The sequence below is a fragment of the Oryx dammah genome, unplaced genomic scaffold, assembly GCF_014754425.2.
Source record: "Oryx dammah isolate SB20612 unplaced genomic scaffold, SCBI_Odam_1.1 HiC_scaffold_17, whole genome shotgun sequence".
In the NCBI taxonomy this organism is placed as follows: Eukaryota; Metazoa; Chordata; class Mammalia; order Artiodactyla; family Bovidae; genus Oryx; species Oryx dammah.
In genome coordinates this window covers 47,563,185-47,575,817 of record NW_024070201.1, presented here as the reverse complement: position 1 = coordinate 47,575,817, position 12,633 = coordinate 47,563,185, and the positions used below count along the sequence as shown (strand labels likewise).

The following is a 12,633-nucleotide window of genomic DNA, read 5'->3' as shown; positions in this document are numbered from 1 at the left end:
CTTTTCTCTTTCATATCTAGGCTTACTTGCACTCTGTCATCTCCTTACTCTTCATTAGTTTCAGTTTTTTCTCCTTGTTATATGTAGAAAAACTCAATATGCAAAGATTTACCTTAAGCTTTCTCTCTTACACTTGGGAAACTGATGTTTTTGAGTTGAATCCCTCCATTTTGGAAGAAAAAACAAATTTTTGGTCTGATTAACCAAAAAATGAACATTAAACTTCTTATTAAAAATGATAATTGCATGTATTAAAACTTGAATATATAATAAGCTTGTAGATAGTCATGATGATAAACCAGAGACAGAGATAGAAATTGACAGAAGGTGTACACATATATATATACAAGGTAGAAATTTTTCCTTTGTATTAATTAAGGTTCTATTAGGGGAAGAAAAGTCATTCTCAAACTGCATAAGTACTTTGATAAAGGCCTCAGAGGGTCATTGAAAATATGTGTGCAGGATTTATGAAAACCAAAAAGAAATATTTATCTGTATGTCTTATACAGATGATGTATATATTATAGTATTGCAGAAGGGAATTTGCTACCAACGCTAGTCCTAAAGTGTCAAGGAAAAAAAAAAGTATTTTCCAAAATATGGAAGGGACAGGAAAGATATAGAGAAGGACACTCAGTATGAGTTTTCCCTTTCTCTAGAGAGATGCAGCCACCATGAGGAAGCCACAGTGAAGGTTGGTGGAGAATCAAGGTAGTAAACCCTCCAGCTGTATGTTTTTCTATATTCCTGTTTTGTGCCATTTCTGTTGTTGATCAAATCAAACCAGAAGTCAGAGGGCAAAGTGGCATGTTGAGACAGCTCACTGTGGTCAAGACACAGAATACAGCAGATCTGGAAAAGAGCTTAAGGATGCCCTTCTTCATGTAACTGAGTAACCACTCTTCCCTTCGTAGTTGTATCTACTCTTGGGCTTTGTGGTCTAGGTAGTGCTCTCTATATACCCGTTAATGTGAACATTTGCCCATTACCTTCTCATCATCAGAATGAATCATTCATAATTGAGCTTACACTTAGGTTGCCAAAGAATTCAGCAATGAGAGGTTGAAACTGCTTTTTTTATATCCCTCTGTTTTATACATGAGAAATATAAAGACCTCATGATAAAGTAATATGGTTGCACTGACTAATAATCCTCTGAATTTGGAATCTTTGGTCATATCAAGCTTAGATGATGTCAAAATGATTTAAGTTCATATTTAAAAAGTAAGTATACAGAAAAGTATAAGGCATCTGGTACCAATGAAATCAAGTAAATTCAAATCTTTTCCTGGTAATTTCAAAAAGAGATGTGTTAATTTGGAGTTGCAAAGGGTTTCCAGTGGTATGATAGAAATAGCATATATTTTCATAGACTATTAGTAGATGGTGAATTTCTTAATAAATAATTTTTCACTATGAGAGCTATTGCTTCTATTGACATAATTACTTCTATTTTCAATTCCTTAAAGAGCCAGTTCTCAATGGGTATCTTAAATACTGGGAGATTACTGAGCCATGACATATGTGCAATCTACAATATCTTAGTTGAGTGAATCAGTGATACTGTTAAGACTTAAAATTAAACCAATATTACCAGTCTCAAGACCAGAATTGCAAAGATTAACAGTAGAACACATTTTCAAAAGAGTTCCTGTACTAAGCATTTAACAGTCAGTATTGTTGGTGGACACAGTTTTATTCACCCTGAGTAGTCCACATGCCAACCCTGCTGCAATGTGGTATAATCACCAATAAACATTTAGAAGTCAATATTGTTGACAGACATAGGGAACCTTAATCACTGAGTGAAAGCTTCTCTTTATAGTCTGATCCAATGTATATAATCTATTCAGCAGGAAGAACTCAATGACACAGTGAAGAAAGTACCACTCCAGAGAATCAAGATTTGAGTGATCACATTGACTTTATTGCTTATGATCTTTCAAATACACTTTATTTTTTACTTGTAATTTTAAGAGTACAGCAAAATTGAGTGGAAGTTAATAGACATTTCTCACATATTCCATACTGTAATAGTTTTGAGGGAGTTGACTCACATAAGTGTTTCATTTTTATCCAGTATTTGGTAACAGAACTGAACTAGTCATTCCAGGCATTTAGGTTGTAGACTCTATGTCCCTCAACAGTTTAAGTCATTAATAAGTCCTTCTCATTGGCTACTCCATAGCTAACATTCTTTATCACATGCATGCGTGCCTGTCAGTGACTCGTTTTTTCTGACTCTTTGTGACTCTATGTGCTGTAGCCCTCCAGGCTCCTCTGTCCATGGAATTTTCCAGGCAAGAATATAAGTGGGTTGTTATTTCCTACTCCAGAGGATCTCCCGAACCCAGAAATTGAACCTGCATCTCCTGAATTGGCCAGAGGATTCTTTACCACTGAGCCACCCAGGAAACCCAACAACTTTATTAGCCAGCCATATTCTGGATACAAGCTACTATTTCATCACATGTTGCGCTACCACATTTGTTCCAGATATCGAGGTGATCAATATTTGAGACTCTCTATAGCCTTCATGGTTTTTTTGCCTGTAGCTCAAACAGTAAAGAATCTGCCTGCAATGCAGAATACCAGGGTTCTATTCCTGGGTTGGGAAGTTCCTCTGGAGAAGAGAATGGCGATCTACTTCAGTATTCTTGCCTATAGAATCCCATGGCCAGAGAAGTCTGGCAGGCTACAGTCCCAGGGGTCTGTAGCATGGGACATGACTGAGCAAGTGAACTGAACTGATAATGCAGTTTGGGAATGCAAAGGCAAGAAGGCTATGTGTGTGTTAGTTGCTAGGTCATGTCCAACTCTTCGCATCCCCATGGACTATGCACTCCAGGCTTCCCTGTCCATCACCAGCTCCCGGAGCTTGCTCAAACTCATGTCCATCGAGTTAGTGATGGCATCAAACTATCTCATCCTCTGCCATCCCCTTCTCCTCCTGCCTTCAATCTTTCCTAGAATAGGGTCTTTTCCAATGAGTCAGTTCTTTACATCAGGTGGCCAAAGTATTGGAGCTTCAGCTTCAGCATCTGTCCTTCCAATGAATATTCAGAACTGATTTAGGGAATGGAAAACAGAAGATTTGGAGAAGGGCCATAAACTACAAGGGTGGCACAAACAGGGTTCCAGGTGCAGTCTTGGATTTCTCATGGGGACTCACATCCCTAAGGACTGGATGAACACTTATTAACTCATCCTTCTTTCCTTGAGAATTAGAGCAGTCACTCATGACAAGAGCAACTATTCTACCAAGTAGGTAATGACTGGGAAAAGTAAAACTGGGAGGTAATAGGAAAATACAGAGGGGGTCTGAGAGATCAAAGAGAGCAGGGCAGAAACCGAAGGTGTGAGAAGAAGGACCAGTGAAATGGTTTGAGAAGGAAGAGGTTCTCAGGTTATTAGAGTATGTACTTTCTCCAGTCTTTATTGTCCATACCCATAGACAGAGGATTCAAGTCAGACATAGGTTTTTCAGATAGAATTTTCCTAATATACCCTAGACTTTCATGGCAAGTAGTCCCCTGTCTGTCAGTGCACATGTCTGTTTACACAGCATAAAGGAATATTACCAGACATAACAGAAGAGGAATCCAGAATAAGAGTGTGATTACAGCAGATAACATTTCAGGTCCCTTCAAATCCCATGTATCAGTGATTTTTAACATGATATTAGCTATTAATTAAAAACTTAAAAAAAAAAAGTTTTTAATTAAAAACTTCCCCGGTGGCTCAGACGGTAAAGCGTCTCCCTACAATGCGGGAGATCCAGGTTCGATCCCTGGGTCGGGAAGATCCTCTGGAGAAGGAAATAGCAACCCACTCCAGTACTCTTGCCTGGAAAACCCCATGGAAGGAGGAGCGTAGTAGGCTACAGTCCATGGGGTTGCAAAGAGTCGGACACAACTGAGCGACTTCACTCGCTCTATTATTTATGTTCTAAACCTTAAGACTTACAGATTTTTAAATTTATTACCTAACTCCACTGACCTCCTTCTCTGGGGATGTGGAAAATATCAAAACCTATGTGAATGAATTTGAAATTCCAGTATCAGAACAAAGAGGTATTGGATTGTCAAGTCAAACGGGAGCTAAAACATGGGGGCTGTGAAGTAATAGATGGACCAGATACTAGTTAAATATGGGAAGTAATGAATATTTATGTTGGGGTAACAGAATGCTAATGTAGCTGATCATATTCTAGGTCACTGAAGATTCCAGTTCACCGAAGTCCCCAAAATCTCTTTCTTACTCTTGGTGAGATTTCTCATTCTATTTTGGACTCTTCTTACCACCCCCCAATATTGGCACTGATTAAAATGAAATGTATATATGTAGTTTCATCATGATGATCAGGGGAATTTCTGGGTAGAAGAAAATACTAAGGAGCAATTCTTATTTCTTGCTATACTGAAAGTTTAGTGGAGGAAAAGGAGTTTAAACCGATACAGTTCATTTTCTACTTCTCAGAGCATCTAGGTCACTTGTAAGATGGCCACTCATGGTGTTTCCTCTAGAGGAGAATAATTAATAGTCTCCTCTTGTCTTCCTCCTCTCATTACACTTCAGTCATTGTTGGTGTTATTGTTATCATCATCATTGTTGATGTTGTCATCATCATTGTTCTCATTTTCATCACTATCATCATCACAGAAAAAGCTCTGTACCAAGTATTTTACACACAATATTACCTTCACCTTAGCACATCCCATCAAACTATTAGTATCTTCAGTTTACAGAGGAGGCAACTTTGGTACAGAGAAAAAAGAGCCATTTCATCTAAATTAAAATGAGTAAGCTTTGAAACCAGAATATATCTTAAGTTAATGTGATTGCAGAACCAGAGAAACAGATTCTACATAAGGGAGATGTTAGATCCCTGTCTCTTTAAAACCTCAGAAAAAAGTCAGTGATATGATGAAAGATGACCTCTAGGTCAGGTATCTTTCAGTTTTCAATGAAACTTCATGTTTACTACTTCATGTCAATGGGGGAGAACATTTATAAAATAAGACAAATGGTCTGAATTGACTAAGCAGTGAGATAAAAACCAGATTTTTAAATTTTGATTATAGAATAGAAATTGGAAAAGAATCAACAAAAAGAAGGGATAATATTGGAAAATCTGAGCATTGAAAGTAATAACCAGTGGAATCTTAGACAGGAAGGTGAGGAGATAGACGGGAATTTGAGAAGTTAAATAGCAGGGCCATAAGAAGTATCAGTTCATACAGTAAGTGGGTAGAACTTAAGTGTAATATGAACAGTCAAGAAGATTGAATTTGTTTCTAGAATTTACATATTTGATGTCTTGATTATGGATCTTGCATTTCTTAGAAAATTATTAAACAATTTGGGGAATATCTTCTGTAATCAAGGTTATTTACATGGAACTAAAGGAGACTGAGGGGATTTCATTTCCCAGAACATCAAAGAAGACTTTCCAAGACAGAAGATGCTGATTTATTATTTTACAGTGGAAGGTAATTTGTCCCATAGACTTTAAATTCTTAAACCAATATTTTGGTGAGCATGGAGGCTGGGCAGTTGATGAGCAAGTGGATTTTGAGAAGTGGCTCACCTTTCTTAATACAGAGATATCTTTCTTGACCACAGAAGAAATCCTGGAATCTAGTGGAGGAAGATATATTTTCTTATTTGAGCATAAAAGTTTTAGTGTGAAGGTCAGATGCAAGTAGGCATTTTTTGTGCATTTTACTTTTGTTGTTGTTGTTGTTTTCTCTTATTTTTGCTTTGATGGATAAGTTTCCAATCTATCAATAATCCCTATAACTATTGTTTTGCAATTTTTTTGTAGAAAAAAAAACCAGTCTCTAAATGATTAATCAGTTCTGTAACATAAGAGGAAGAACATTCAGAATCTTTCAAATCAGATTCAAAATCAATTATAGTTTGCTTAACATTCCATAAATTATATATTTTATAATTAAAAGTTTTAAAATCCACATATTCTTCTAAATCATCTTAACCTGTATTAACCTCAGGGGGATGCTCATCCCAGATGCTCATCCCAGAATATATTGATATTAGAGTTGACTCTATGTAGCTATAATCCCTAGGTAGCACTAGTGATAAAGAACCCATCAGCTAATGTAGGAGACTTAAGAGAGGTGGGTTCTATATCTGGGTAAAGAAGATCCCCTGGATGGGGAAATGGCAACCAACTCCAGCAGTCTTGCCTGGAAAATCCCATGGACAGAGGAGCCTGCCTGGTCCCAGTCCACAGGGTCTCAAAAAGTTGGACTTGACTAAAGCAACTTAACATGCATATGTGGATACCATCCCTGTGGTACCAATTATGTAGTCAAACTTATTTTAGTAAGAATAAGAGCCATCCTGACCAAGTCTTGCCTGAATACTGTAATGATGCCTTGCATGATATTCAGGTATTGTATTGCTGAAAAGTCTATCAAGCTCAGATGAAGACATTCATACAAGTCATTGTCTCTCTCTCTCTCTCTCTCTTTAGTCTTTAAGTCATGTCTGACTTTTGCAACCCCATGGACTGTAGCCAGCCAGGCTCCTCTGTCCATGGGATTCTCCAGGCAAGAATACTGGAGTATTGTAGAAAGTCTTTTTTTTTTTTTTTAAACAGGGCTAGTATAAGACCAGTGGACTTCCCTGGTGGCTCAGATAGTAAAGAATCTGTCTGCTATGTGGGGGACTTGGGCTTGATCCCTGGGTTGGAAAGATCCCTTTTGGCATGGTAACCCACTCTAGTATTCTTGCCTGGAGAATCCCCATGGACAGAGGAGCCTGGAGGACTACAGTCCATGCAGTCCCAGAGTCGGATACGACTGAGCAACTAAGCACAGCATAGTACATAAGACCAGTAACCCTGGCCAAGATTGTTCTAAAGAAAAATATAAAATTAATAATGTAATCTACAATGGTTTTGTGTGTGCTGCTCTGGGAGCAGTGTCTTTAGAAGGAAATTGTATATATTTAGACAGCTTGTTAACAGTTCTTCATCTGAGGAGAAGGGAAAGTCCTTGTAGTTATAAAAATGAATGTTTTTCTTAATTGATGACACTCAGCAACGAAATGAAGAAAAACAAAGCAAAACTATGAGGGTTAATTTAGGAGATATTATAGGACACCCTGAAGTTTTTGTTTTGTTTTTGTGACACAGGTGCTGATCTTCTCATTTGTTCCTCTTCTGGAGTGTGATTGTGAATCAGGATTGTGGTTTAACAGTGAGCCCTATGGCAACTGCAAACTCCAGCAATATCCTGTCCTCCACCTTCTATCTCACAGGCATCCCTGGATATGAGGAATTTCACCACTGGATTTCCATCCCATTCTGTCTCCTCTACCTTGTTGGAATCATGGGTAACTGTACTATCCTACATATTGTCTGGACAGACCCCAGGCTCCATGAGCCCATGTACTACTTCTTGGCCATGCTTTCTCTCACTGACATGGGCATGTCCTTGCCCGCAATGATATCACTCTTCAGGGTGTTGTGGTCCATATCTAGGGAGATCCAGTTCAACACTTGTGTAGTCCAAATGTTTTTCATTCACACTTTCTCCTTCACTGAGTCATCTGTGCTCTTGGCCATGGCCCTTGACCGATATGTGGCCATCTGCCACCCACTAAGATATGCTACCATTCTCACTCCAACACTCATCACGAAAATTGGAATTGCAGCGCTGCTTAGAAGTGCCTTTGCCATGATTCCACTTCTAACCCGGCTGGCTTTCTTTCCTTTCTGCCACTCTCACATCCTTTCTCATTCTTACTGTCTACACCAGGACATGATCCGCCTTGCTTGTGCTGACACCAAGTTTAATGTTATTTATGGGTTGGTTCTGATCACTTTGCTGTGGGGAATGGACTCTTTGGGTATTTTTGTGTCTTATGTTTTCATCCTTCACTCAGTATTAAAATTTTCATCTCAGGAGGGGAGATTTAAGGCCCTCAACACATGTGCATCCCACATCTGTGCTGTACTTATTCTTTATGTGCCTATGATTGGGCTCTCTATTGTCCATCGTTTTGCTAAACACTCATCCCCCCTCATCCACATCTTCATGGCTCATATATACCTGCTAGTTCCACCTGTGCTCAACCCAATCATTTATAGTGTGAAGAACAAGCAGATCCGCCAAGGAATTCTCCACCTGCTTTTCCCCCTAAGAATCAGTTCTTCTTTGATGTAGACATGTCCTCAAGCCAATGATGGCATCAACCTTATGTGTGAAAATATATGGTGAATGTCTACATTCTATGTTGGAACCAGAGTTACCAATAAAAGATTACTTTATAAAGAGAAATAGAACTCTGACAGTAGATCTAAAGGAGAGAATTGATGTCTACTGGAATTATAAAGCCTGACTTAGCATGTGCTTCATAAATCTCCTTTAAGTATGAAATTGTTGGAGTGAAGTTTTGGAAATCATTTCCATCTGTTGTCTCTCATTTCTAATCCTAACTGTGATTCAAGGTTACCCATCCATGACATTTTCCCTGAGTATTCTGAATGCTTTTTTGTTTTTTTGCTTCTTGACATACTGTATTTGTCCATGATTATTATGTTACTTTTCTCATAAGTGTGTTTATAAATCTGCCGGTTACCTTTATTAAAGTTTGGAAAAATCATATGTTGATGTAAGAGCTTATTAGAACTCACAGCATTTTATTTATCTTCATGGTGCATCAGTAGCATATTTTAACATTTTATACACATGTTCAGTCTTTTCTGAGGAAATTTAGTTTCACCAGGAATAGAAACAGTCAACCTTCATAGTCTGTTTGTTTTTACTTAATTTTCAGAAATAATTTTAATATTACAGAAAGCTGCAACTCAGAACCTTTTGAAATCCCTGAGATAATGTCTTGTGAAGTCAGTGTTTATAATCCATGGATTAAATTATTCTAAGAATAATTTAAGATATAATATTCAAACGTAAAAATTCTAAGTCACTAAGGTATAGCCACTTACATTTGTGATACCAAGAAACAAAATATAAATCCTTTTGTCCAGAATTCTTTTAGCATACAAACTCTTTTCATATAACTCAAACGATTTAGTTTCATGTGCATAGAGTTGTATAAAAACCTTACACTTCTCATTGAAATTTCTTAATTGACATGTCTACACTTTTTCAAAGACAAGTAAATTAAGCAGAAAAAAAAAGATTTTAAGAATGCTTTATAACTTTCAGTATATATATTGGATAAGTAATATGTTTTCTCAAATCTTACTCTATCAACTGTAAGAACTGTGTCTCATGCAGCTTGCTACTTGTGAGAACGAACACTAGTTTAGTTAAATTATGCACTTAATAATTATTGAATGCATAATTGATTAAGAAATGAATCAATCATTGGATATAGAAGAACTAGTTCTTTTGTATTTTTAAAAATGTCTTGGAGAGAAAGATTTCACCTGTCATGAGCCCACATTTCATATAACAAAAGAGGTATTATTAACTTAAAATTATATTTCAAATGTCAAGCATGTGAAGGACATCTTCACATGACTTATTTTTTTTGCCTAGTTTAAATTAAATTATGTCTGTTCCCGTCCCTCCTTATCCTATTTCTTAATTCTATTTCTAATTGCCCTTCTCCTTCAGCAAATTCACTTTGACCAAAGGGATATCAAGTAAAAATAAAGCAAGATATTCGAACATTGGACTTAGTTAATATTTCCTGAAGTAGATAAGAAAAATAAAATTAATAGAAATAAATTTTAGAAGAAAATGTAAACATTATCATCTGCTGTATGTCATATAAATAGCATTTAACTATAGCCATTCTATAAAACCTTCAAATTCAAAATATATTTTTAGTGTCTGCTTGCTGAACACATCTATTATAATGCTTGTGCTCCAAAAAATGAAAAGCTTTATCATATTTTTTGGCTAACAGAAATATATTTAAACTATCGAATGTTAGACTTTTCATTTCACTCACAAAGAAAAATATATAAATGAATATCTAAATATGCAAGACAACTTTTGACTTTATGTATTATTATCCTCTAATGTTTCTTAAGATGTAGTATGAGTTACATTATATTCATAAAGTATACTTTACTAAGAACATTCAGAAAACACATAGTCTCAAAATTAAGATAGCTCTTCCAGCGAAATATAGTCAGTGAAGACATAGTGACTGAATAAACAAATCAATAAGTAGCATTTTGTATTATGCTATGAGTGTGTTTTTATAATGAATTGAGAACAGAAATATTATCTTGTTTTTAAAAATTTAATGAAAGCTGAAGCCCTAGCAAATAGATAGTGCTATTGAAAGAGGAAGTCCTCTTGTTCTTCCCTAAATTCATAATAATATGATCTAAGCATTTATCTTATTTGTACATGGGTTTATAAATTGAGACACTCTTACTCATATTGTAATATATAGTGATGTTCAGTTGCTAAGTTGTATTTGACTCTTTGTGACCCCATGGACTACAGTACGCCAAGCCTTCCTGTTCCTCACCATCTCCCGGAGTTTGCCCAAGTTCATGTCCATTGAAAAGGTGACACCATCCAACCATCTCATGCTCTGCTCCCCTTTTCTCCTTCTGATTTCAATCATTCCTAGCATCAGGGTCTTTTCCAATGAATTGGCTGTTTAATCAGGTGGCCAACGTATTGGAGCTTGAGCTTGAGCTTCAGCATCAGTCCTTCCAATGAGTTATTCAGGGTTGATTTCCCTTAGGATTGACTGATTTGATCTCCTTGCTGCCCAAGGGAATCTCAAGAGTCTTCTCCAGCACCAAATTTGAAAAGATCAATTCTTCAGTGTTCAGTCTTCTTTAAGGTCCAACTCTAACATCCATACAGGACTACTGGAAAAACCATGGCTTTGATTATATATTGATAATCAAAAACCATGGCTTTGCTTTTTATTGTTTGATAAAGTCATGAGTATTTATTTGCCTACCTGAAGAATCTATAAGATATCTAGAAGGCCAAATAATAATTTATTGTTGTGTTCCAATCCCCTATCATTAGGCAAAACTGTAATGATATTGTTTTTATTGTGTCAAATGTTAATCTTTGGACTACGTATTGATCATCTTTATCCTGCAGAAAACCCTTTGTAGCAAAGCATGATAGCAAGCAAAAATCAGAGCAGAGGATGTCAGTATCCACTTTACCATCTAAGTATTTAGCTTTTTTTTTTTCTATATAAAATGTTGCTGCAAAGTATTTCATTAGCATGCTTAGTCTTTCACTCATTCAATTGAATAAATATTAAAACATAATTTCCTTTAAAAAAAACCTATAACATGGATAAGTATGTGATTACACAGAATATCTAGAAACAACCATATATATTTATAAAAAGAATTATAACAATATAAATATCTTCAAGACAGTAAAATTGCTTCAACCACTTGACCATGTATATATTTCTATTATGTTCATGATGCACTTTTTTACTGTTTGATGCCAGAGAAATATTTTAGCTCCTGTATAAATCAAGAGATGAATATTTTCTAGTGGAGATAAGGAATTACTTTGCAGTAATTATGTTATGACTGTTCATAGATGATAAAATTTGTCCTAGCACTATGGAATGAAATTAGCAAGAATATTTAGTGTAAGAAGAGCTAAAGTAGGACAGTGGCATGTGCTAAATATAAACACGCCAAATGAAACCAGTGAACAGAATCCATATCACTTATACTTTCCTTTTCTTCAGAATTGCCCTGACACAATTTCATCCCCATTAAATCAGAATAAGGGATATAACAGTTTGGTCCAGGTTGAACAATCTGACCCAATATAGGGAAATTATGCATCTTATCCCACAGTCATTGTAGCTAAGACCAGAGAGTGTCACCAGATTCAATAAATAAGTCATCCACTCCTCCTGGTGAGGTCTTATAGCAGGCTGACTTTAATCCTCCCTGAGATATAGATATTCAGATTACCCTTGGCTGTCATGACATCCATAGAATGTTACCATGAAATATCCTGCTTTTTGTTCTATTTATCTAACCAAAGGTAACTTCTATTGTCTGTCACCAAAAGAATCTTTAATACACTAAGGTATTGAAAGAGATAAGAAATTCATATTTTGTGGAAGCAAAAGGAAAGTTTTCTGAGAGGAAAGGAAATGAAATATTTAAATTATAGGTCATATATAATGCATAAGGTATATTGGGGGTTTGTTACATAAATTCATTAGCATTTTTATTAATTAAGATACTTATCCATTCAACAAATGTTTATTAATTATGTGTATAATTTGGGCCCTGTGGATGTTATGGTAAGAATGGAATCGAAATGAATTCATGAATATGTAGAGTTTACATTTTGTCCTATCCATAGTAAATTGATGTAGAAGAGGCATTGTTTATTATCCAAAGGATATTTACATGTTGTATGTAGCTACAGTGGCACGTTACCTTAATATGTTCAGATAATTCTTGGTGGTACTTGAGCAGTACCTTGTTAGCTTCCTTTTAACCCAATATCAGGAAGATAACATTTAGAAATACAATTTTTTAAAGCCTTATTCATTGCATAGATGTTGCAGGAATAAATCTGTCCAGATTTATTTAGACTTGGTATTTAACCCTGATTCTCAGTTCTGGACTCCCCTGTTCCTTGTTGCTTTATTACTCTTGGA

General features: G+C 36.0%; 1 protein-coding gene across 1 annotated transcript; it reads left to right on the top strand.

The window, feature by feature from the left end:
• The first annotated feature begins 7,238 nt into the window (after positions 1–7,238).
• Positions 7,239–8,198, top strand: LOC120876649 (olfactory receptor 51L1-like). Its single transcript, XM_040258618.1, has one exon. It carries the CDS (start codon positions 7,239–7,241, stop codon positions 8,196–8,198), a length of 960 nt encoding a protein of 319 aa, XP_040114552.1.
• The last annotated feature ends 4,435 nt before the right edge of the window (positions 8,199–12,633 follow it).